General features: G+C 46.6%; 1 protein-coding gene across 3 annotated transcripts in view; it reads right to left on the reverse strand.

Moving 5' to 3' along the window:
* The window catches only part of LOC138537572 (torsin-1A-interacting protein 1-like), a 731,597-nt gene that overhangs the window by 432,242 nt on the left and 273,454 nt on the right, over positions 1 to 25,901 (reverse strand). For all 3 annotated transcript variants that reach the window (XM_069641458.1, XM_069641460.1, XM_069641461.1), the window contains exon 5: positions 12,686 to 12,730. In XM_069641458.1, coding sequence (XP_069497559.1) covers positions 12,686 to 12,730 — 45 coding nt within the window. The remainder of the gene's footprint in view (positions 1 to 12,685; positions 12,731 to 25,901) is intronic.

Consider the following 25,901-nt stretch of genomic DNA (forward strand, 5'->3'; position numbering starts at 1 on the left):
TGCGGTTTGGTGTGGTTGCGTTTGGTTAGAGAGGTTTATACAGAAGGGTGAGATTTTTAGTGGGTTAGATAGTGGCATTGCTATCTATATGTGAGGCATGCTAATCTAGAAGTGGCACGTGAAGATCTCTCTATTTATATCTAAATGTGGCATGGGCTGGCATTCACAGTATAATGTTAAAGGATATTTGTACCACGCACTATCACCACCGGAGTGGTCCCCTGGTGCTCTGAAAGAGGAGGGGGGGGGGTCAGTTAGTGGGAATAAGCTGGAAAAGTGCAAAAGAGCAGTGATGTGATGTTGGCAGCCTCAGCCCGGTGTGTCTGTTGGCTGGGCTTGGGGTGTTTTACGGTCGGTAGTCGTGTGCTGTTGTGCAAGTCTATGTGTGGTTTGTTTTGTTGTTGCAATGAAGTTTGTGTGGATTGCTGCGTTTTAGGCTTGTGGTTGTGTTTGGTTAGAGTTTGAGAGGTGTATGCAGAGTGATGAAATTGTTAGTCGATTGGTTAGTTGGCCTTGCTGTCCCTGTAATTATGTCTAGGTGTGATGCTTGCCATCATTCACCATTCCATCAGAGTGGCGCTTCCCAATTTCAATATTTCGTCTAGATGTGAGGCAGGCTAGTGATCATGATTCCATTCATGTGTTGCACTTGTCATCATTCACAGTTTCATCTAAGTGTGGTACATGCTAACATTCACAATCCTGACAAGAAGCGATGCAGGCTAAAGTTGAGAATTCCATCTAAGTGTGGTACATGCTAACATTCACAATCCCGGATGCGATGCAAGCTAACATTTACACTTCTATTATGAATGTGGCACACGCTAATATTCACAATTCTGCCTAGATATGACAGGCTAGTATGTACAAAAAACAATAAATAAACCCCACAGAAAACACACTAGGTAGAAAACAATTACAAAATGCACATAAATCCCTCCACAAAGTCACCTAAAACAGGCCAAAAACAGATTGAAGGGGGCCTGGCCAGGAGCGCATTGATGTGGCTGTTCCTCTGATGGCCTCCGTGTGAAGCCCGGAATGTGAGTTTATAAGATGCAGTTACTGTTGTCAATCCGAAGAAAGGCAGCCCCTGGGACCGTAATGTCCGGGCTCCAGCTGGACGCAGGATAAGCCTCCAACGCTTCCTCCGGTCCTAAATTGAGGCGGGTTACCGACGCTCCCGCTGCCGATGCAGTCCAAGATGGCAGACGGACCAGAGGAAAGAAGCCGCGGCAGTCCAAGGCCCGGCTGATCAAGAACAGGGTGTGCCCAGGAGAACTTTGCCCCAGATCATTAAGCTGTGACCTCTCTAAGCGCTGTGGCAGGAGATACGTTGAGGCCCCGTCTAGCTGCACACACTGTGGGGAAGCTGCTTCCCTCCCAGCGCCGTGGGAGCCTCTACTATACTGCTTTCAGCCGAGCCGCATAGCCGCCGTTGCAGCTGCAGACCCGCGCTGACCTCTGCGCCTTGTTCAGAGGAGGATCCATGAGGCAGAGGGGCGCAGGGTTAGTGCCCGGCATCGCTGGCCCGCCTGAACAGCTGAGGGCAGAGATCCACCTTCAGCGGTGCTCGGCGCACCCGCTTCCCACTCGCCCAGCGTGCCGTGGGGCCCAGGCAGAGCAGAGAGGACCGCAGGTGCAGGCACCCACTGCAGACAGGTCCGGGGGCCTGGGCAGAGCGGGGAAGAGCCCGGCCTTCAAATGAGCCCTCACTGTGTTGGAGAGGAGGCGGATAGCAAGAGGTCGTGCTTCAAGCAACAGCTTTATACAGAGGCCCCAATACTGCTGAGGGCTGGCCTGGCCTCCTGCCTCACAAAGAGGAATCTGATTCCAGCACAGAATAAGCTGAGCCAATCACCCCTCAGACCCTATTGCTCCTCTACGGTACAGTTTTTCACATGGACTTTGCTGCTGCTTACTCCCCTCACCCCGGATCACGCCCTGTTACGGCCAGATCCACTCACTCTGGCACCAGACTGGGAGAGGGGCTCCCCAAGACACAGCATCTCTCCATGGAGCAGCTCCCCTGCTCCCTGACCAGTCCACAGCAGGAAACACCTCAACCTCTTTGCCTTGAAAGCCCACAACCACCAACCAGGGCGCACCATCACTTTACTCTCCCCAGCTCCAGCGCTAACTAATTTTCCTGCCCGAAGTCACCCTGATTGCTGGCCCTGAAATTGGGAGTCCCTCACATCATCGAGCTGCACCAACCTGCATCCTGGGGCTCTCAAACCGCCTCTTTCATCCCTTGAGCACTCAGCAGTTGAAGCTTACGCAACACCAAGTAGCCGCTAGCTGGAATATCTGCCCCTCCTGTGGAATGCCCCTTATCAGCACACCACCTAGGCCCTCCAACACCCTTAGGTGACCCAGGCTCGAACACAGACATCTACTCCTCCGGCACCTAGCCTACACTTCAATTGTGCTTGCTTCCTGGAGATCGGGTGGGATGACTGCCTACCTCCCCCCCTTCGAACCTGAGAAGAAAGTGCTGTGGGTAGTCCTCACCTACCACTCTCCGAAAGCCATGCAGCGACACCCAACAGGATCCTGCGGAAATGGCCAAGCACCTTAAATCTGCTAAAAGTGCAGACTTCACCACCATACTGCTCTCCACCTAGAAAGGGAAAAAGCCTGAATCACCAATGTCTTTGCCTCAATCATCCTCTGATGCTGCGGGACAGCTGGCATTCAAGGCTTCATGCTGGACATCAAAGCTGAATTCAGATCCTGCATGTTGGAGCTCACAACTAAGTTGGAACAGACGTAGCAAAGGGTCACTGAGGTGGAACAGACACTGGGGGTCTCTGCCGCTCTTAAGATAAATTGCAACTCTTGCTGGACTGCAGCCACGTCGCAGTGTAGAGAAGCCCCCCTACCCCCAGATGTAATTACTCGGGTGCACTTCTGCAATACCAAAGAGGCTATCATGGCAATCCCAGGATGAGCTGACGTTCCAGGGCGCCCCCTTCAAATTTACCAAGACCTGTCCCTGGTGACATTACAAAAACGAAGGGCCCCAAGACCCCTAACACTATTCCTCTGGGACCAACATGTCAGGCATCGCTGGTTATTCCCAACCGCACTGCAATTCTCTTACAAAGGGGTACTCCATACGATATGTCACCTAGAAGATGCAGCATCAATCTTACACCCCGACTCCCCTGGAAGGATGGAAGACATCCTACCCGACCACCCGACGGGCAGTCCAGAAAAGTCTCTCCCTAAACCAAAACGCTCGACCTGGACGATTGTGCAGAAAGGCTGAAACGCCAGATAGCCCCAGAGCTCGAGACCAGTTGAATTTGGATTGACATGGAACACAAAGCCATTGGAATCCGGCTGCAGGCTTTACACGGCTAATGCCCAACTCCGAGGTGAATGACACTAGAATGCCCTTGGAGAAGAACACAGACCAATAATCTACTAACTGTTTTGGCCCCGTTGGCTAAGGGATTCGCAGCTGGAGAAAGATCGGCTTGCCATGAATCTGTAGTTACGGCCTCCCGTTGGAGGCCTTTGTTAAAACCCTGGTTGCAGGATAACAAAGCCCCCGGATGGCGAATTAGTTACACCCACCCCAGGCCCCACTCCCAGGAAGCACCGATGCTCAGGAAACGCTCCCTCCACACCAGAAACGGAAGTTTATCTCGTTGAACGTTGGGGGTCTGTACTCCCTTCCAAATGAAAATCAACATTGCAACGGCTGCAGGACATGGAAGGCTTGCTGGTCTTTTTGCAAGAAACGCACCTAAGGCCAGCAGATTTCACACGCCTCCGGAATAGAAATTTCCTGCTTCAATATCTGGCCTCTAATGGAACCAAAAAAAGGGGGTACAGCAATCCTCTTCAGCAGAAAGGTGCCACTAGAGACACTACTGTGCCCAGAGGGCCGGTATACGGCAGTCAAGGGCCTTATATGTGGACAACTTTATTCTCTCATCTCGGTTTATGCTCCAAGCGACGGACAGGAGGCATTCTACAAAGCACTGGGCAAAACCCCCTTTCCTTTTGTTGAAGGCCAAGTCATCATTGGAGGAGACTTCAACAGTGTACTGGACCCTGCCGGGGAAAAATCCCACCCTCCTCACCCCACCACACCCCACCCCCCGCAACCCTCAGAGACTAAACTTGCTACAAGCCTTCAACTATTTCGAACCCTGGAGGTAGTGGACACATGGAGAGTTCTTCACCCCAACGAAAAAGATGTCTCTTGTCTCATGTGCACAGAACTTTCTCCCGGATTGATCTTTTACTGACCTCTCCACAAATCCTGGCTTTTGTCGACGATGTGACCATCGGAACAATGGTATCCATGCTCCAGTAACTGACCCTCCGTGCCCATAATCCTGGCCCACCCCCTCGACGTCAGTGGAATCTATATGACCCTATTTTGAATGCGATGCCGCTTAGGAAGTCTATAGCCAGAGCGATCAGTAACGTCAAGGAAAATCCAGCGGAAGATTCCCCCCCAGCCAACACGTGGGACGCTATGAAAGCTGTGGTGGAGGGACAACTAATCGCACAAGGGGAGGCATTCCACAAACTTAAGTGACAAATCCGAATGGATCTCAAAGACGAGGTTCAGAAAGCCAAGGCCATTCAGAAACGCAAAGGCTGGTCTCCAAAGTCACAACGGGCCCTACAAAACAACCTGGAGAAAGTTGGAGGCCCACTATGCAGAGGAAACGGCGCATCTACTGGCCAAAATCAAGCAGGGCTACTATGTCAGGAACAACAAAGCAATTAACATTTTGGTGGAGAAACTAGCCAAGGCAAAGAAACCGAACACTATAGCCCTGTGCAAGATCCAATACGCGGAGCAAGATAAACCGCAACTGGCAGCAGCCGATCTTTGAGACAATGGCGGCATCACCCCGGGTCCAAACAGAACGGGAACACCTACAGGGTGCCGCTCTTCTTCAACTCAAGGAGTCTGACGTAGAGTGTCGACGCGCCGATCACAGGTGAGGAGGTCCAAACAGCCATCAAGTCCCTCAAACCTAGAGCCCCAGGCCCAGACGGCTTTACAACAAGGTTCTATAAAGTGTTTCACCCCCAACTGATCGCCCTCACTAACAGCCCGTTTTAATTCTTTTGGTGCGTCGGGATCCATTAGTCCATCAATGCAAGCATCTATAAACATCCTCTTGCTCAAACCGGGCAAAGACCCTAAAGAAAAATAGAACATATAGGCCCATCTCCCTGCTTAACATCGATGCCAACATCTACTCGAAAATATTACCGAAACGCCTAGCGAGCGCCCTACCCAATTTAATAGATCCGGACCAAACAGGCTTCATAATGCATAGGTCAACTGGGGATGACATACGTAGAGCCTTGAACCTAGTAGATGTTGCAACACAAGATTCGCACAAATTAGCACTGCCGGCTTTGGATGCGACCAAGGCATTTGACAAAGTAGATTGGGCCTTCCTACAATTTAACCCAGAAGCCTTCTGCTTTGGCCCAAACTTCCGAAAATTCGTCCTGGCAAACTACCAGTCTCCGAAGACCCTCCGCAGAGTCAACAACAACCTATCAGACCTGATCCCCTTAACCTGTGGAACCAGGCAGGGTTGTCCCCCATCTCTTCTTCTGTTTGCACTGGTAATGGAACCCTTCGCCCAATGGGTTCAACTAGATCCGAGCATCCAAGGCCTTCTCATTGGCACCTCCCAGCATAAGATTGCACTCTATGCGGATGACGTGCTGCTATCCATCACGGACATTAGCTCTTCGCCAACGTCAGCTCTTGCAGAGCTCTGCAAATTTGGGAAAGTAGTGGATTTTGCCATCAACTTTGGGAAATTGAATCCCTGGGACAACTCTGAGGGTAACCAGCTTGGCTCCTTTGAACAATGCAAAGCAGCCTTCCATCTAACAGACGGACAGGTTCACTTACATGCAACTTCGACACTGGTGCTCCCACCCCCAAATCAGTCAAGCAGCGCTACGCTGCCCTAGCCCTCTTGAGCTTACCCTAAAGGCACTGCCGCTTCAGGGGAAAATATATCCATGCTCTACAAATTATTGCAGGAGGACATAATCACAAGGGGCTCCTACATGGCACGGTGGGAGGCAGATTTAGGGCATCCTCTGGAAGACCAAACATGGGTAGACTTATGGTCTAGGACTCACTCCTCATCCTTCTGCATTACTAACCGGGAATGCGCCCATAAAATGCTTATGCGATGGTTCTATCCCTTGCTACGCCTGCATCACTTTAACCGGGCCCTGGATCCCCATTGTTGGCGTCTTTGCAGACAGCTGTGGTCATGCATCCACATGTGGTGGTCATGCCCAACCGTAAAAGTTTTCTGGGTGCAGTGCATCGCTACTATACAATATATTACTCAAGTGGCGATCCCCGTGGAGCCGGAAAACATTTTACTTGGTGCCCTGACACCGGGAGCATACCCGTGATTCGGGAAAACTACAAAACCTCTGACAACTGCTATTGGCCGGGAAAATTACAGTAGCTCACACCTGGAAGGCAACCGAAGGCCCCTCAATGACTCTTTGGTGGACCAAGGTTTGGGACATTTTGATCGCAGAGAAAGTCACAGCAGCCAAAGCAGGCCTTTTACATAGTTTTGGGAACATCTGGGTGCCATTCGTAGACTATGACCAAAACTAGCTGGCAATGACCCACAAAAGCCAATTGGCGAGAAGGGCCCTCCACTCAGGCAGTGAGCTGATCGCAGCTGTGCCTGCTCTGCTGGACCAGGTGGAAAGCTGAATCGGAGTGGGTTTGGTGGGGGGGGGGGATGATGGGAGAGAAGAGTGGGTGGGGAGGGAGGAAGGGGCCTTGGTGTCTCCGAACCGTGCGTGTTTAGTCTCATCTCCCTGAAAAGGGGGTCATTGTAGGTCTTGGATATGCTTGTATTCTCATCTGTGCTCCAGTTTAAAATAAACATGTTAAAAAAAAACTAAAAAAAAACAGATTAAATTCATTGTAAAACTACTCACTGAGCATCAACCAACCCATAAGACTGCTTTTCAAGTGGTCTCCCTGTATGAAGTATCTGGATTACAGTCAGTGAGTCAAGGAGAAATGGCTACCAGGAACAAAGGCACAGAGGCACCCAACTGTTTCAGCCAATTGCAAGGGGCAGGGTGGGGAGAGTAAAAATAAAACCAGAAAAAATAAAAATAAAGACTACTGGTCATTCAGGAAACGCCTCAAGACCTTTCTCTTTGCACATTGTCCTCTATTACCATTAAAGTCTGGCCTCCTGCCAACCAAAATGAAACTCTGTAACCAGCGCCTTGATGCCTGAGGGTTTAGTGTACTTTATAAATGCAAAAAAACCTCATTACATTATAGGATAAGAGGTGGCTCAATGTAAACAGTCGTACCTTAACCTTGGGCAGAGATAAATTCTCATGGTGGTTACTTTAGATGCTAAACTTTCTTGCATCTAGAAAGATGTAATTTAGCTTACTGGACTGGTCTTTTTCAACAGCATGAACAGAACATTTTTCATGCTTCTTTTCCGAACCAATTTTAAATTGTATTCTTAATTTTCCAATGATATTCTGCTGAGACAACGGATCAACGCTTTATTTTGTTTGCCTAATGGATATCTGTAGTTCATTTTTCTTACATGTTATTATATAATCATAGTCTTACTTTAAGTTTAGTGAATGCTTTCTTTTGCCATATAAATGAAGATTATTATAGAATACAAATCCTCCAAATTATTGTGCTTTAGTCAGTCTTCACATATCAGATGGTTCTGTATAAGTTCAAATGTATTGATTTTTTCCCATGCCACTTTATTCTATTCCCAGAATTGTTCAATGAAAAAAGGACCCACAAAGTGTATCGAGCAATAGCTCCACTATCACTTGATCACTTATAGTATTGGGGATCAATGCAAAATACGTTACCTTTTCATATCCTATTTCATTGGTTAATACAAAGTAAAACCAAGAAAATTAAATGCCTTTGGTCCCCGTGGACGACAGACTATCCTCATCTATTTTCAACAATTGAATCAGCTGCCATGAATAAATAAAATACAACCAAATATTTGCGTCCACTATCTCATCCTCTTCAAAGCCCATGAACGCTAGGATTATTTATCAAAATGTGTATCACAAATACTACTATCCTCCTTATTGGAGGATATCAAACAATGAAAGTTTAAAGTCACCCAAAACAATGTTGGCTCTTCAGGTATTCATTTCTCCATTAATAATTAAATTTGGGTAATTATCTTAACGTTTTCTCCTAGTTATCCGGGGGCTTACAAGCATTTATAAGCAAGATGTTGGTTCTCTTTATCGCCTGTAAACTTCAAATTGACCGCAATAACATATAAACATTGATGCAACAGCATTCATATGTGAGGCAACACCAATAAATAAACCCCCATACGGTCTTCCTTTTAAATTGCGTGGAGACATTTTTGGAAGACATTAAACCTAGGTGAAAGGGTTGCATTAGCCATGTCTCCTGTAACAAAGAAATGTGTGTCAGTTGTGGTGACTTTGCTAAATCCATGGATGTGGTAAAAAATTGGTCAAAATTTAAAACGCCAGTACCAGTTCTAACTACTAAATTTCCTGTTGATTTCTTTTGCAAGCTTAGGCACATATTTAATAATGAGTTATTGTCTATTGGGATCTCAAACAATAAATCCTTATCTACTGGTTCCTCATTGTTTGGCTTTTCAATAGAAGGTCCAAAGGCACATGCACCTGTGTCTACGCATTCATGCTTTTCTTTAGAGGACGGTTTAAAAAAAGCTGCAATTTTCCCTTTGTCTTTCGCATCCAACCCCTTTTCATTGCATATAGTATTTATAATGCCTACCATTATTGACTTGGTATGGATACTGGATTGTTAATGCTTTTCTTTTTCAAGTTCCGGCTCATTGATACTGGGGGTACACATGCTGTGCGTTTCATGCTGCGCAGCGTGTATTTATGGTTTGCCGGTGGCATATCCAAGCGTTGCTGTCAAAAGCAACGAATAAAAGGGGGTGGGGCAGCATATAATAAAAATAGCAATATAGTGAAGATTTACCTTCTATGTACACTTCTAAATTGCAAACCTTAAAAGCGCAATCAGTCAAAGTCAGCTTTAAAAAGGTTTATGACTAACCGTGAAGTAGCATTCTTAGCCGACCTTCGCGAATGCTGCAAACCACAGGAAATCAAGGTCTTCCCACTTTCGACACTACAAATGTGGTTATAATGGTGAATGAGAATACTCCTTACAAAACTGCAGCCACTGAAAATAGACTCTCCAACACACAGCGGGCCACTGGTAACCACTTGCCTTTCCACTTTCCGCGCCAGTGTCTGTTTTGGTATCTGAGGCTATTTTGCATACGGAAGAAGATCTAGTAGCTGCCGAACCACTTGCTGAGGGTAGGTGTTCCGTTGACGTCTTGACACTTCGACGAGGGCATTGAAAATTGTAGCATGGGCGTAGTGGGTTTGTTTGTGTGAAACAGTTTGGTTTTATTTGGTGTCGACAGTATAAGCGCTATGCAAGAGCCCTGCGTGTGCTTTATATATTTGCTTTTGTCGCCAGTGGAAGGCTACATAACTAAGCGGGACGGTTGCTGTTCGGCACTGGGAATTGGCACTCGGGAATCCTCAGTTTCACGATCGGATGTCTCTTCAGCATTGCTAACTGTCATGTTCCGCCTCCGATTCCTCTGCGCCAGTGGGGAATTCCGTTGATGCTTCAGCTTGCATACTATAGGCTGCCCAGCACTTTGATCACCTATCCTTAACAGTCCTCAGCTTAAAGAGCTTATATGCTCGACATCTGTCCTCCTGGTAGCCTCTTGGAAGACAATGGTTACACAAACGTTGTGCGTTTCCTTCCAGAGAAATGAATGGTTACAAAAAGGGCAAAATATAAAAAGGAGTCTTCTCCATGGCTAGTGCCGGAGGACAGGGAGACTCTATAGCTTCTGGGGGAAATGTGTGGAGACATTCTTCTAAAGCGTGTTAAATGTTTTAACCCTGTTCTACTTTCTGTGAAGGCTGAAGAGACTTTGGCCTTGGGTGATGCACCAGAACCCTTTAATGCTGCAAAATCATTGTCGAGAGTGGGCAGGTTGCCGCGAGCGTGGTTGCCGAAGATAGTGCTATGAAATAGAATGCTCTATCTTAATAGACAAAAGCTTGATAAAGAGCGACTAACTCCGAAAAACTAGAACTCTGCGAAATGCAACCAACAATGGTGGAAAGATATGCGAGTACTAACAGAGAATGAATCACTGGCACTGTACATGCCACAGTAGGGATAGTATTGCATACACGCCCGGTCAACGACCCTTTTTGAAATAGAAAGTACTCTGCACAAACCACTAGATGTCAGCCTATGCAAAGCACGAGATTCTAAGCAGGTCCACAAGCCTCAGAAATCTATATACAAAGATAGACATGTATATTTGTACAAAGTTATCAATGACTCACGTTATGTAGATAAGAGTTCAACTTTTATAATAAAAATATATAGAAAGAAGAGACAATTGGGGCTCCAGGTTTAGGTGTGGTGTTTCTACCCTTTCCGTCCTTGAAGGGGGCTCCCACATCCCTAGCCCAAACTCCCAACGGTTCATTTCATAGTAATGTTTCTATATAAGCAGGTAACTTCCTGTTTCGGGAGGCCCTAAAGGCTGTAACCTTATCTCACACTCCCGCAGGAACTTGCCTTTTGTCCGACTTGCTGTCTTTCAACCTCTAACCATACTCACTGCTTACCATTCCCATCTCCAACTTCCAAATCCAATCTCGCTCTCTTCCTTTTCACACTATCGCCCGACTTCATCACTTCTCTCCCTTCTCTTGTCTCTACTTTCCGCCTCCCTCCAAATCCAGTAGTTGCATCACTAATCCTCTATTTTCCTCCAACCACCTCTAGAGATATGTTGCTCCGCTCACTGTCCTGGCACAGGGATAGTGCCCTACTCATTAATACACACCTACGGATTTAGTGCCCTGCTCACAACAATCCTTCTCAAAACACCTACGGATGTTGTGGCATGGCCACTAAACTCCTTCTCCATTCCCTCTTCTCTATTCCCTCTTCCTTTTACCACCTCTACTCCCCCCATAACTCAGTCTTACTTCACTCACCTAAATACAAACAGCCAAAATTGGTATCACTCTCCATCCAAACGCCTTACCTTCGCCTCTCAAACACACCAGTCTCTGCCAAGTACTTCTTACCCTGTTGCACACACTAGTCTCTTAGACGTCTTCCTTCAACCTCACCCAAACACCTCTCAATGCCAACTGACTACTGGCTTTTCATAGCCCTTGTCTGCCTGCCTAGAAGGTGATAGCTGACTCTGGTAGCCAATGAACGCAGATGTTTCCCTGAACCAGTCTAGCTAAGCCAATCCCAACTCTCCCCCTCCCCTCCTCTTGTGGGCTGGACTTCCCCCAGGAAGTTTTAAGGGCCCTTAGCCCCACCAACATTTCTGTCTCAATTTCCTTCCAGCCTGCAATATGCTCTCTGGCATCCATCATTTGTTCTTACATACCTTCCTGGATCAAGCAAGTCAATGCCCAAATGTTTTAGTGGAGTTTTTGCACCTTGAAACACTTGTGCATAGGCGCATTATAAATGCCATATCAGATCATATTCCCTGTTCTACCAAACTATTGCACATTGCCACACGGCCTCCAGTTCCGTTGCAGCTGCTCCACTGTGTCCCTGTGGTGGGTGTTCATTCTCATTTTTCTCCTGAACGGGGAAGCTTAGTCCATTTCCATACGAGTAACCAGCGTGTGCCTCTTGTTCCGCGGTGTGTCGTGTCCATTGTGCCCAAGTGAAATGTTGCTCCAAATCTTTGTGCAGCTTCCCAGGAACCAGACTACATCCCAGGTTTCTGAAGAGTTTGGTGCAGGCTGATCGCTGTAACCTTTGGGTCTTGTGTCAACACACCAAGCCTCTATGAAACTACCTGACAAAGAAAGAAAGTAAGCTTACCAGGACAGAGCCTAATAGGTATACGTTTAGAGACAAGTCACCAATACACCTACATGGCTCCACAGGCACCAGACAGCCGGGGGATGGATGTCTCCGCCAATGCCCCAACACAACCTCTGGGGTCCCTGGCTCTTCATGACCGGGTCAGGCATATGATCCGGGCACAGTATGCATTGACAAAATATGTATATGCTCAGTTTAATTTTTATTCATAAGGAGTTCTTACCAAGGTTATAAAATGTGCGCTGGGTATCAACACAAAGATATTCCACATTTATGAGCATCAATGGCGATGCCAGCAAGAAGCTGCTCGATTTACATGATGTACACCAGAACATATGAAATTCAGATGGAGGGAGGTAAGAAATGACTGATAACAGCAGGTGTTGTAATATGCAGTAAAGCAGAGGCATGAGGCCAACTCATTTCAGTAAACAGTTGAAAAACATTAAGATAGTGGTAGGGAGAAATGACAATCTAGTGAATCTTCTACAAGGAGGTCACTTCACAAATGTGAAAGCACCTATATGCGACTGCCCCTGTAGGTGGCACTACTTGACAGTAAAGGAGAAGCCTGTGAAAATAGAAGACTCCCGTAGTAAGGTATTGTGATGGTTACATCTTAAAAACCACAGACAATTCTGGGAGAACATTCAGACACCATGCTGGCATGAGTTGCATTGTTAATCTGTTCCCAATAGGAACTCCTACCTTCTCCGGATTCCTCAGAATTGTCCTTTGCAGTTTCATTCTCATCTAGGAAGAGACAACAAGAATATGAACTAAGCGGGAAGGCGAGAAAACAAAGCACACAAGGTAAAAGCTTCTAGTAGGTAATGATGCAGGAAACCAGCACAAACCAGGCTCTGAACGCACTAGAGTAAGGGGAGAAATATGCAGTTAAGAGACGAACAATTAGCTGTGAATGGAGCAGATGTATAGAAATTCTTAAGAAGTCGATCTGTAAATGCTGTTTTTCTTTGTAAAACAATTAATTGATTTTACAATAACAATTAATTGGTCACATCACATGCAGGCAGGTTGAACCAGCATAGTCCTTAACTTAAAGCGTTCAAATACTGACCCACAAGACATCGGAAGACACACCCAGTCAACCATCTGCCTCCCACACGCCCAATATCTTGTCTGCCTTTGTGGGGCAGCCCAGAGCAGTATACATTCTTTTTTCCACTGACATAGACATGCTCATGGTTAACACCAAGTCTCAATATTTAGGGCATTCTGGCGCACCCCATTCTGCCACGATGTTGCGTTTGAGGAGGCCAAATACTATGGATAGACAGTTTCGGATAGCATGTTATAGACTGCTTCACCCCAGATCTCCTGCAACAGCAGCTTTGGATTCATGTGTGAATTCTATTCCCAATGTTGTGATCAGTGTATTTAAACATGCAGCCCAAAGGCGGTGGATCCGTGGACAATCCCACAGAGCATGAAAAAAAAAAGTCAACCCCATTGCCCTCATCTTAAACAATTGGAGCTGTCCGCCCGTCCCCACCTAAAGAGCAGGGTGCAATCAATATTTTGATTTGACCAGCTGCAGTGTGCTCGAGATCGCCACCTGACTTGGGTACATTAATGCCTCAACCCAATCCCCGAATTCAATCATCCCCACATCTCCTTCCCACTTCAGTTTAGGTTTTGAGAGTTTGCCTGGTGCGAAAGAGGATATTGACTGATGTAGTGTAGAAGCTACCCGTCTCACAATCCTTTACGGCAGGATATTCCTCTGTAGCGGGGAGCATTGCAGGACCTCTTGCAGATCCCCCAGTTTGCGCGTGTATGGTTTGTGACAGCTGCCTGTAGTGTTCAGTGTCTCGTAGCCTGTGTACACGCTGCAAATCTTCAAAGGATACAAATCTACCTTCCTTGATCCTATCGCCCAGTGTGAGGATGTTAGCTTGCACCCATGATGGGATTCTAACGATCTTGCTAACTTCCGGTAGCTGCCTATTGTCCCATAAGAGCTGAGCCAGCGTTTCCCCAGCCTAGATGTTTATGTACATCCTTCCACACCCCTACAACATGTTGGGTCCTACGCAGGAGAGATTGGTCCCTGCCTGTCCGATAGATGTGCCCCCCATCCACAACCCCAGGATGAGAGGTGCACAAATATTGCTGCAAGTGAGGCAACCCAATTTCTCCTTCCCACACTGAACGTTGCAGTGTAGCCAGGGCAATCAGAGGTTGCTCCCTTCCCCGCCCCCCTAAGAGTTTCCCGAGAACTGCATCAATCCGGTCAAATTCCTCCTTGGGTATCATGTGGGGAGCATTTTGCAGAACTTGGGTAACATCAACTTCTAAAAAAGAGCTGCCCTCCCCAATAGCGTAAGGGGCGTCGTCTTCTAGTGCTCATCATTGGCGATCCATCGGAGATGGGGGTGTACATTCTGGGATGGGAACATCGAGTTGTCAAGACAGATACATATCCCCAGATAATGGAAAGCCTCCCTTTCAATCTGATATGAGCAGTCCAAAGAGACCATTGGAATTACGATCGTAGTGCCCCAACCTGGGGGAGAAGGCATTCTGAAAACCCCACATACACTTTTTGATGCAAAGTGCACACAGTTATTTAGTGGTACACGAAGTCAACAACACAAACCATGCTATTGACCCACACGGGCTTTCTCGGGTTACACAGTATAAAAAATAAATACAAAAAAACTTCATTTTATGTAGTACTGTGGTAAGAAGAGGGCCATCCATTTATAATCACTGTTGAAAAAAACTGAAAAAGAATTCCACAGTAACATTGAGGTAGCCTCTGCATGCATAGTTTCAGAATATATATACACCATACATTACCTGCCATAATTTTATTTCTGGTGTTTGTATCTGCTTAGATTCACATGCTTTGCATAGGCCACCATCTAGTAGTACGTGCTGAGTATTGCATGGCTTATTTTTGAAAGTCGAAAAGGGACGTTGACTGGGTGCGTCTGTAATACTATCCTATTTATTTGTATTTATTCATTTACATTTATAAAGCGCACAAGGCAGCCCAGGGGCATCATGGCGCTGTTACAATAGGGCTTAATTAGTTACAGGAGGGAGAACATGTACAGTGAGAAAGATGCAAGACAGTACAAAATTAAATGACATTTACATGCTATACAGCTTTGAGACCAATGGTTCCACGGTTACAGGGGAACCAGCTGAGGCTCACAGTGAGCCGAGTTTTGCGAGACCTAGTTGAATAGCTTGGTTTTGATTGATGTGCAGAATACTGTGTGGAAGGTCTCATTCTTTAGTGTTGTGGGCAGGGCATTCCAGTTTTTTGGCCGTAGAAAGAAGAAGCTTGACCCTCAAGTTTTTGCTCTTTTGAAGGTAGGGACTTTGAGCTGAGTGGTGTGGTGGGATCGCTTAGGTCTATAAGAGGTGGCTCGTATTATTTTCTCCGATAGGTAGGGAGGTGCAGTTAGTGAGGCATTTGTGTGCAATTGCTAGGGTCTTAAAAAGTATATGCTCTTTGACTGGGAGCCAGTGGGATTCACGTCTTGCTTGGGAGACATGCTCCATTTTGGGGATGCTTAACGCAGCTCGGAGGGCATTATTTTGCATTATTTGTTGTTTATTCAGGTTTTTGGCAGACGTGCCCCCAAACAAGACATTACAGTAGTCCTGTTTGGCCCCAATAGTAACTCTGGCTACGGAGAAGCAATTTTCGGAAGATCAGTACGTTTTGACAGCATTAATGATTTTGGTAGTGAGTGCCGCCGAGGATGCAATGGCATTAACTTGGCGTGTCATGAAGAGCGAGGAGTCAATGTAAACCCCCAAGGTTTTGACTGCAGGTGAGACAGTGATTGGGGTGTTCTCAATGACGAAGGAGCTGTATCGAGTGTCTAGCTTGTTAAGGATATCCTTGGGGCCTACCAAGAGGATTTCTGTTTTGTGCCAATTGAGACATCCATTAGCCGCCACCCAGGCCTGGATGGAAGCATACGTTTTACACAGTGTAGCTGCGTCCTGTTCATAGGAGCCCGTGAGAGGGAGGAGGACTTGTGTGTCATCGGCATAGCTTGTGTATGCTATGCGCGATTATCTAAGTCACTGAAGAGTGGTAGAGTGAAAATGTTATACAGAGTGGGTGAAGTGCAGGAGCCCTGTAGGACTCCGCAATGGATGGTGGTGGGTGCAGCACAGGCCTGGTCTGAGAACACTCATGGGTCTCCCTTCAAGGAAGGAGGAGATCCAGGAAGTGGCTTCAGGGGAGAATTGGGCTGCATTCCTGAGTTGTGTGCAGAGTGTCTTGTGGTCGAGAAGATCAAACGCTGCAGACAAATCAAGGAGCAAGAGCAATGTGGGATTGCCTTCATCCATTATTTCCCCTTACTGGTTCTTCAGATCCAATAGGGCCGACTCTGTTCCGTGGTTTGGGCGGAAGCCTGATTGCCTCTTACTGAGGATGCTGTTCAATTCTAGGAAATGTTGGATTTGTAAATAGGCCGTTTTGTCCAATATTTTTGACAGGAATGGAACAGTAGTGATGGGTCTGTAGTTGTTGGGGGAATTCTGGATCCAAGGATGGTTTTTTCAACAGTGGGCGCACCCATGCCTCTTTCAGGCAGGCAGGGACGATGCCAGAGGCGGACGAGGCATTAATGAAGTTAGTCAGAAATGGAGCAAGTGTGTCTGCGCAATCATTTATAAGGTTGGACAGGCAGACATCACCCTCACAGTTTGAGGGCATGATTTGATTAATGATGGCTAATTCTTCCATCTCTGTGAATACTCTGAGAAGAGCATTTTATCCTTAGTGTCCGGGCTTGTTACTGGTGTGGTTGGCAGGTTGGCTTTGTGACTTCTGTTGTACACATGGTCCTTTACGCGTAGAAGTCCTTCAGATGAACAAGTTACTTACCAAACTGGTAACGTTCTTTCGATGGGATGGTCCTCCGACGTATTCCTCAAGTTATCCATTCCAGCTGGCTGGCCTCAGAAAAAGTTTCCAGTAGAGGGCGCTGCGCGTCGACGTCCCTCGAGTCTGCCACTCGACAGCCTCCGTATCGGCGCCGAAGTCATCAGGAGTATAAATAAATAGACTTGCGCAGCGTCCTTTGCTCAGTTCCGTTTTGAAGTTCAGATTTGCTCTGCATTAAATGGTTAGTAATCCTGAAGGAGCGTAAGCTGCAACGACAAGGGAAGTTTCACAGCGGGGATGGATGGGAGGGGCGATAAGGAATACGTCGAAGGAACATCCCATCGAAAGAACGTTACCAGTTTGTTAAGTAACTTGTTCTTCAAAAGGTATTGTGTCCTCTGACGTATTCCTTATCTTTGACAGACTACCATAGCAGTAGTATAAAAAGGAGGTGGGAGTAAAGATGAAATATTTCCCTTTAAAGATGTACAGAATGCAAACACAGCTTTCCCAAATCTTGTCTCCTGGATAGAGGAAGAAACTAGGCTGTAAAATGTGTTAAAAGTATGTGCGGACGACCATGTGGCAGCTGCACATACATCTTTAATTGGGACCCCTCTTTGGAGAGCCAAAGAGGCTGCGATACCCCTGGTTGAATGAGCCCCAAGATGTTAAGGGGGTTCTTTTCCTGCTAATTTGTAGTATTCTAAAACGGTCAAAATGATCCATCTTGAAATGGTCCGTTTTGTGATTGGCAATCCTAATTTGTGCCCTGCATATCCTACCAACAACTGGTCTGCTTGCCTTATCCTAGCAAGTCTGCAAATATAAAAACTCAAGGCACGCCTTGGATCCAGCCTGTGTAATCTTTCTTCCTCTTTCCCTGGATGGGGAGGAGGATAGAACAAAGGTAAGGTTATTTTCTGAGCAATATGGAATTCAGAAACCACCTTTGGGAGAAAATTGGGCTCCACTTGTAAGACAACATTGTCTTTATGAAAGATTGTACGAGGAGGTTTGCAAGATAGAGCTTGTAAATCACTCACTCTTCTAGCAGAAGTTAAGGCCACTAGAAAGACTGTTTTGAGAGTGAGAAACTTTAGTGAACAAGAATTAAGTGGTTCAAAATGAGCACCCATCAGAAACTTTAAGACTAGATTTAAGTCCCACAGTGGAACCTGAAAAGGGTTTTGTGGATAGACATTTGTTAATCCTTTCAGAAATGGGATTACTATGGGTAGTTTGAAATATGAAGGCTCCTCAGCAGTACGCTTAAAGATAGACAGTGCTGAGAGGTAGCTCTTGACCGTACCAATTTGGAGACCTGAGTTTGCTAAGTAAACCAAGAAAGATAACACCATGGCGTGGCTTGGGCAGCCATGGAGTAGGACGCGCTTCCCGTGCAGCTCCGGAGGATCTGACAGATGATCCATGAAAACTACCTTTAAAAACGCGCCACTGGTTCCAGAATTGATCACACATGCATGGGAACGTGTGTTTTGCTCACTGTATTAACGTGTGTTCTGCTCCACCGGTTTATCAATGATGCTTGGGTTTCAGCTTTGAACCCAGACTGTCGCAACCAAGCAGGCCTTTTGATAACAGTACCTTCTGCTATCAATCTGCCGGCGTTATCTGTGGCATCAAAGGTTGCTTTTAATATGCAACCGGACAAGGCTCTCCCTTCCGCCGAAACTCGCGCCAACTGGCTTTTTAAGGGTTCTAGGGCGGAATCTATGAGTGCCGTGACTTCTTCCCACTGGTGGCAGTTGTAACTCGCCAGCAGGGTGGTGGAGTTGGCAATTCTTGCCTGGTAGGCGGAAGTGGAGGCTACTTTCCTGCCCAAGCCATAAATCTTCTTGCTCTCCTTGTCGGGAGGAGCTTCGGATGATGACAAGGGTGTTCCCGCCCTCTTACGGGTGTTTCTAACTACCACGGAGTCTGGTTTCAGATGCCCTCTTATATAGAGTGGGTCTGTCTGGGTTGCCTGAAAAGCTTTTCAACTCTGGGGTTTACCGCCCTAGTGAGTTTGGGATTAACAAGGGAAGGGTCTATCCTTTGTATTGACTTAAGGATAGGGATGGCCTGGGCAACAGGTCTCCTTTCTCCCACTAACTCCTCGGCAAAGTCCCCCTCTTCCTGAGCACCCTGGGTGTCAATCAGGAAGTGTTCTGCCGCTCTGGACAGAACTTCATTTAAGAGAGGCTGGTTGTCGACAGGGAGTCGGTAACCGGGGGTTCTTTATCTACCGGGGAATCTACCCTGTAGGTTTCTGGGTCGTCCTGCTCCTCCTCTTGGTCCTCATCCCCATAGTAGTCCGTCCCAGTTTGTTCTTCCAACATGCCCATAGAGCCTGAGGGTGTTGACCTGTCCGGGGTATAAGAGAGAAAGTGTTCAGGGTTTTTGGCGTAGAAATCTGCCAATGATGACATCCTTGACATGACTGTCGATGTCATCACTCGACCATTCTCTTGAACTGGGAATGACTCTTCCCTGGAGGTCTTTCCCTGTTTTATCTTGACTAGACCTACTGGTTTGAGCAGGGGTCTTTGGGGTAACAGAAGACTGAGACTTGTCTGTCTGTTTATGTTGAGTAGAATGTCTGAGGTGTGGAAGGAGGCCGAGACTGTTTCCTGAGTTGTTTTTTCCCCCTCCCCGTGGGTGGAAGTGTTTCCCCTGCTTTTTGGTTCCTTCGGAGCCTTTCGACACCTGGCACCGAGGTTCGGGGGTAGTGTCCCTATCTCTAGAGTGTGGAGGTTGGGACTCTGGCGCAGCCGCTACGCGGTCCGCTGGTCTCGACTCCTAGAGTGCAACCTGGGGATAGAGGTCGGCTTCGTCTGACGATCGAACCTCCGTTACCTTAGGGAGCGAGGCACTTTTGGCAACAGTGGATGGTTGCCTGGAGTCATGCGGCGATCTTGATCGCGAACGCCCAGAGGACACCGATTCGGTGGACCGTTCTCTGTGTGCCTCTTTCCGAGAACTCGACGTACGCGTCGAATCTCGGTTGGACTTATGTTTGGTGGAAGTGGTGTGGGTAGCGCTTGTGTCGCCGGGTGTCTTCCCCATAGCCGCCCTGCCGGACGACCTTCCGAGGTCGGGGACTTGCGCTTGGCTGTCTCGACGCCACGTGGCCCTCGCCATCAAAAGCACAGCGTCGCTGCCATCGCTGAAAGCGCCCTCCGCTGCCATGGCCTCTTGACGCCTGGCGTGGTGGGCCCAACGCTTGATCGAACGGTCCTTTAGTGTTTTCGGTTTGAACCTACTACACGCTCTGCAGTTCGCCTCAGGGTGGTCCCTCGGCAAGCAGAGATTGCAAGTGGCGTGTCTGTCAACCCAAGGGTTGTACTTGGGGCAAAATTGGAAAGGGGTACCCTCCATACGCCCCTTGTGGCAGCGGGCTAATAAGTGTAGGAATATATATAATGTACTTATATAACAGAGTGTAGAGTATGTCCACGCCCCGCTCTCCCTACTTCCAGGGCCGAGGCCAGAGGCCTTCCAAGGCCCAAATTTGTCATGCAGCTGTCGACGGTCGATTCCTTCTCCGGGCCGGCGTCGAGTGTGGAAGTTCGGTGACTCGATGTTGGGGTGGAGAAATGGGGAAATAACAATATTTTACAAAAGTATGGCTAAGGCCAGGGAACTCCGCGAAATGCTTCCGACCAGTATGGCGGAAATAAACAATCTGAGGGTCCTAGACGCGTGAGGGATCATGGGTACAGTGGACGTCACACTAGGGATAGTATTACTGGCACGCCCTCTGTCGACGCCCATTTTCGAGTTTCGAAAAACAAACTAATACTCTGCTGCTTCCACTAGATGTCGGCCTGTGCACCGCATGTGATCTAAGCAGATTCCACAAGCCTCAGAAATTCTTTTAGTTGAAAACCTTGAGTCAGTGTTTGTCTGAATCATAGTAATTGCTGTCCTTGTGTAACTATTTGATACTGCTCACTTACTCTTGAGATAAGTCTGGCTGCTCTGCTACCACTTTAACTGTGTAGTAGATGCGAGAGGTAACAGCAGCAAAGGGATGCGTTCACACTGTCTGACCCACCTAAGAATCAGTCGTAGAATGTGCATTTAAGCAGTAATGTTGTGTAAATGTGTGAACAGAACTCCAGGTAGCTGCTTTGCAAATAGAATGCAGAGAAACATTTGCAATAAAAGCTATAGTAGCTCATGTGCCTCAAGTAGAATGTGCTCTAGACGTAAAGGGCAAATCTCTCAGAGAATAATGCATTTGGATACGTTTAACGATTCATCTAGAGATTGCCAACTTAGAGACAAGGTCGTCTTCTCTACCAGCGAGCGGCACAGAAGGCCCTCAAAACATGGCTAATAACCTAAGCATAATTGTCACCAATGCTAGCACCACATACTCCACAAGTTACCCAACTGTACTCCGCTTTACCCGACTTATGACATGATTGTGAACATATGTAACTGGTTTCTGTAACAGCGTCACAATGCCCTCTGGCTATTGTGTGCTTTATAAATTAATCAAATAAATAAAATAAAAACAAAGAATAGGTCTGTCTTTCAGAGTGGTTTTGCATTATTGAGGTAATCCAGAACTGCTCTCCTACATCTAGTGTATGGAAGCTTCTTTCAGCCGAGTTAGTGGGCTGCTGAAATAAAGTTGGAAGCTCAATGGGCTGGTTTACATGGAACTTGTAAATAAATTTAGGTGCAAAGCGTGGGTGTGCCCCCAAAACCACCCAATCCTTATGAATTGCAATGGGTCTTGAACTAATTCTCCTAGTGGAAGTAATGGTTCAAAACCTTTTATTTTCACAACAGTAAACAAAAGTAAACATTAAGCAGCATAAAAAGCAACAAATCAAACTACAATCAAACAACTTATTAAAGGGAAAGAATAGAGATACACAAAGGGGAAAAAAAGGGGAAGAAAAGGAAATAAGAAAACAGAAAAAAGGGCAAAAATTCATACCGCAAATACAAGAGTATCATAAGTACAACAGATTCAGGGATACAACAATCCCAAATGAAAGTTCAATACTATCCATAAACATCAAGAAAACATCTCCAAATGTCCCAGAATTTTCCAATTTCATCCTTGCATTTATAAATGGCTTGTTCATACATAGAGACAGTTCGAAGCTCCTCCACCCACTCATCAATATTCAAAGAAAGGCTTGACTTCCAGATCTCAATATTTTTTTTGCAACCATACATGCAAGCAGCAACCACATTTTCTTGCCAAAGTCAATATCATCCAGTATAGAAATATCTCCTAGAATGAACAAAGAAGCACTCATGGGGATTGCAATGTCCAAAACTAGACTCAACCGTTCACAAACCGTTTCCCAAAATTGCATTGTTTTAGGACATGACCAAATCAAATGACTGAGGGAGCCTCTAGAGCGGTTAAACTTCCAGCAAAGTTCAGTGTCCAAAAGTTGTCTCCTGAACAACCTCTCCAGAGTCCAATAGGCCCTAAACAGTAATTTCGTTTGAGAAGCTCTGAGGCCCCAATCCAAACTCACCAGGCGAGTGTTCTCACAGCACCTCCTCCAACATCTCAAGGCAATATCTTCCCCCAAATCATCAGCCCAAATGGTAGGCAGCCAAGGATCCCCTTTTCTAGTAGCCTTTAGGAATCCATACATGGTAGAAGCGGGGTGTACTGCACTCAAGCATGTCTCCACAGCCGCCAAGGCGGCACTTTGAACAGTCAATTGTGGCATCTCAACACAGGCCGAAATTATAATCTTCAGTTTCCTAAATTCAGCAAACGAACAGTCCGCCATGTCATGTAATTGTGCAAGACGAGCATACGAAATCCAATTGCCATCTTCAAATAAATCTTTAAATTTTACACCAGCCACAAACCAATCCAAAAGGAGGGATTTACCCTGGAACTTCAATACTGGGTTATTCAAATTGATGCATCTGGATGTAAAGAAGGATCAGTACCCATACAACTCGAGAGATCGCACCAGCAGTCCTGCAAAAATCAAGTTAGAGCATTGGCCGTTTTGGACTTACATCTTTTAGAAGACAACAGGGCTTTAGGATCCAGTTGAGACACCGCACCACACTCCTATGACAGCAGATCGGAATGTTCATCACTAGAGCCAGCAACCTTGCACAAATGGCGAGTGGAGAATGACAAGTGGTAATCCGGGAAGTTGGGTAGGTTCATTCCACCCGATTTCAATGGGAGTTAAAGTTTCCAAATCACAAGCCTTGGAGGTTGCCCCATTCCAAATAAAGTTTTGCAAAAGTCTATCAATCTCATTGAAGACATTCCTTGGAATCCTAACAGGAAGCATACTCCGGATGTAATTTATCTGAGGTGTCAAATTCATTTTTATACAATTAAGTCTACACCAGGTTGACAACTTCAAGAAACCCCACCTCTCCAAATCTGTTTCGAGTCTCGGGAGCAGCCATGCAAAAATCATGCCAGGTAGCTTCACTATATCTGCTCCAATCCAGATGCCAAGATATTTTATCTTGTCTGCACACCACCTAAATTGAAACTGAGCACAAGTATGCCGTAGACACAGATTATTGATCGGTAGGATTTCAGATTTGCTCCAGTTCAAACTTATAGCCTGACAACACGGAGAAACAGTTAACATCTTGCATCAGGTGCGAAATACCAATAGCAGGGTCCTGAAGGGCGACCAACAAATCATCCGAGTATAGCCAAAGCAAGTTGTCCCTGCCATTCCGAATAATGGGCTGAAGATATGCATTCATTCTCAAGCATACCGCAAGAGGTTCCATAGACAAGATAAACAGGAGAGGTGAGAGCAGGCAGCCCTGTCTTGTACCTCGAAGGCTAATAGCATCACAAATAAGTCCATTCGTCAACACACTCGCTTAAGGATTGGTATATAATAACTTGACCCAGCGTTGGAATTCTTGCCCAAACTTCATCTTCCCAAGGCATGCAAACAAAAAATCCCACTCCACTCGATCAAATGCCTTTTCAGCGTCAATAGCCATCACCGCAGTGGCAACAGGCTGGTTGCGACCCTTCTCAATGGTCATCAGAAAGCATCTCATGTGGTCCGCCACTGCTCTGCCAGAGACAAAACCTACTTGATTTTCATGCACCAGAAGTAAGAACCTTTTCCAATCGTCCAGTCAGAATTTTAGCCAATATTTTGCAGTCACAGTTGATTAGACTGATCGGGCGGTAGTTTTCACATCTGGTACCAGACCTTAAGTACTGTAATCAATGCATGTCTCATTGTGTTCGGTAGAGAACCGGACTCAAAAGCAGCATTAAAAACGTCACACAAGAGATGCAGTGCAGAATCGGGGAGGGCTTTGTAAAATTCATTAGGCAGTCCATCTAAGGCAGGTGATTTACCCAGTCAGCTTCAAAATTGCATATTTTATATCTTCGACATCCACTCTTCCCTCAAGGGCTGCCGCCTCATCAGATGTCAGGCGTGAGGAAACATGCGAGTCCAGGAAATTCTCAATGTTAACTCTTTCACAGGCTAATTCAGAGACAGAGTTTTTCATAGAATCCACAAAAGATATTGTTTTTTTAAAACTTGTATTTATTGGTTTTACAAGAAATCAACATCAAACAATATAACAACCCCCTCCCATCCCGGGGGTACATGGCATCAAGCTTACATGAGTTTCTTTTATGCATTGAAAATGTCTGATGCTTTGATATTGTGGGGACACCATTGTTCCATAAAGTCTGACTGGAGATAATGCAGAGCCCCTTCCCATTCCTTCGCAAACTTGTCCCTCGTTCCTTGGATTATGTGGGTGATTTTCTCCATCGTTACTTGGGCCCACACCTTCTGTAGCCAAGTGAAAGTCAATGGGGTGTCCTCCTTCCAATTCTGGGCAATTGTGGTCCATGCCGCAATGAGAAGTCCCATAAAACTTCTCCATTGAGATTGTAAAGTCTTGTTATGTAATTTCTAATTCCACACAACCACACCCCTTCTGCAATCCGCACCACATCTGGGAACACTTTACCCATCTCACCCATGAGTTCCTCCCAGAAGGGCTTGATGCCTTTACAATCCCACCAGATATGTTTCAAAGTTCCTACTTCAGCACAACCTCTCCAACATTGATTAGACGTATTGGGGAACATAGAATGCAGTTTTTCGGGTGTATAGTGCCATTGTCTCATTATTTTGACCCACATTTCTCTGGTTTGTGCCGATCGAGTCATTTTCGGGATAATTTTCAAAAGATCCTCCCACTGACTTTTCGTTGGTTCCTCCCCTAGCGTTTTGCCCCACTTAATCATGTATGACAAGGAACAAGTTACTTACCTGTAACTGTTGTTCTCCAGCATGGGTCTGGCATGGATTCACATGCTCATGAATATTCCCCGTCGTCAGGCTGGGAATCCTCGGTAAAGAAAAAAATCAGTATCAGTTTCGTTTCTGATCTGTCTTTTGTAGTAGTAACCAATCACCGATCTCTGCGTCATACTGACCACAGCCAAAGACTGCCATCTCCCTAAGCCCCGCCTCTGGAAGCCATCTTCACATTTGGGAGCACGTGAAGTGGCAGTATGACCAAGTGAAGAGCCGCAGAGGGGTAGGCGGGAGGGTTTGCATGTGAATCCATGCCAGACCCATGCTGGAGAACAACAGTTACAGGTAAGTAACTTGTTCCTTCTCCAGCATGGGGTCTGGCATGGATTCACATGCTCATGAATAAGAGAATACATAGCAGTACACACATGCACAACCACGGGAGGTGGCAACAGGCTCAACATTAAGCAATACAACAAATCAACATTAAGTGTCTCTTACCTCCTCACCAGGCTCACCTTAAGCGAATAGGTTGTGCAGCACTGCTTGGCCGACCCTGGACTCCTCCCTGGAATCCCGATCGACGCAGTAGAATCTCGTGAAGGTGTGCGTCGACCTCCACGTAGCAGCCCTGCAGATGTCCAGCAGGGGCACACCAGATAGGAACGCCGTAGTAGCAGCGATCGCTCTGGTCGAATGGGCTCTCGGATGGCCTGGCAGCGGTCGGTTAGCCAACCGGTGGCAGTGCATGATGCAGCCG

Source organism: Ambystoma mexicanum, chromosome 1q (genome assembly GCF_040938575.1).
Source record: "Ambystoma mexicanum isolate Mex_15411 chromosome 1q, UKY_AmexF1_1, whole genome shotgun sequence".
NCBI classification, from domain to species: Eukaryota; Metazoa; Chordata; class Amphibia; order Caudata; family Ambystomatidae; genus Ambystoma; species Ambystoma mexicanum.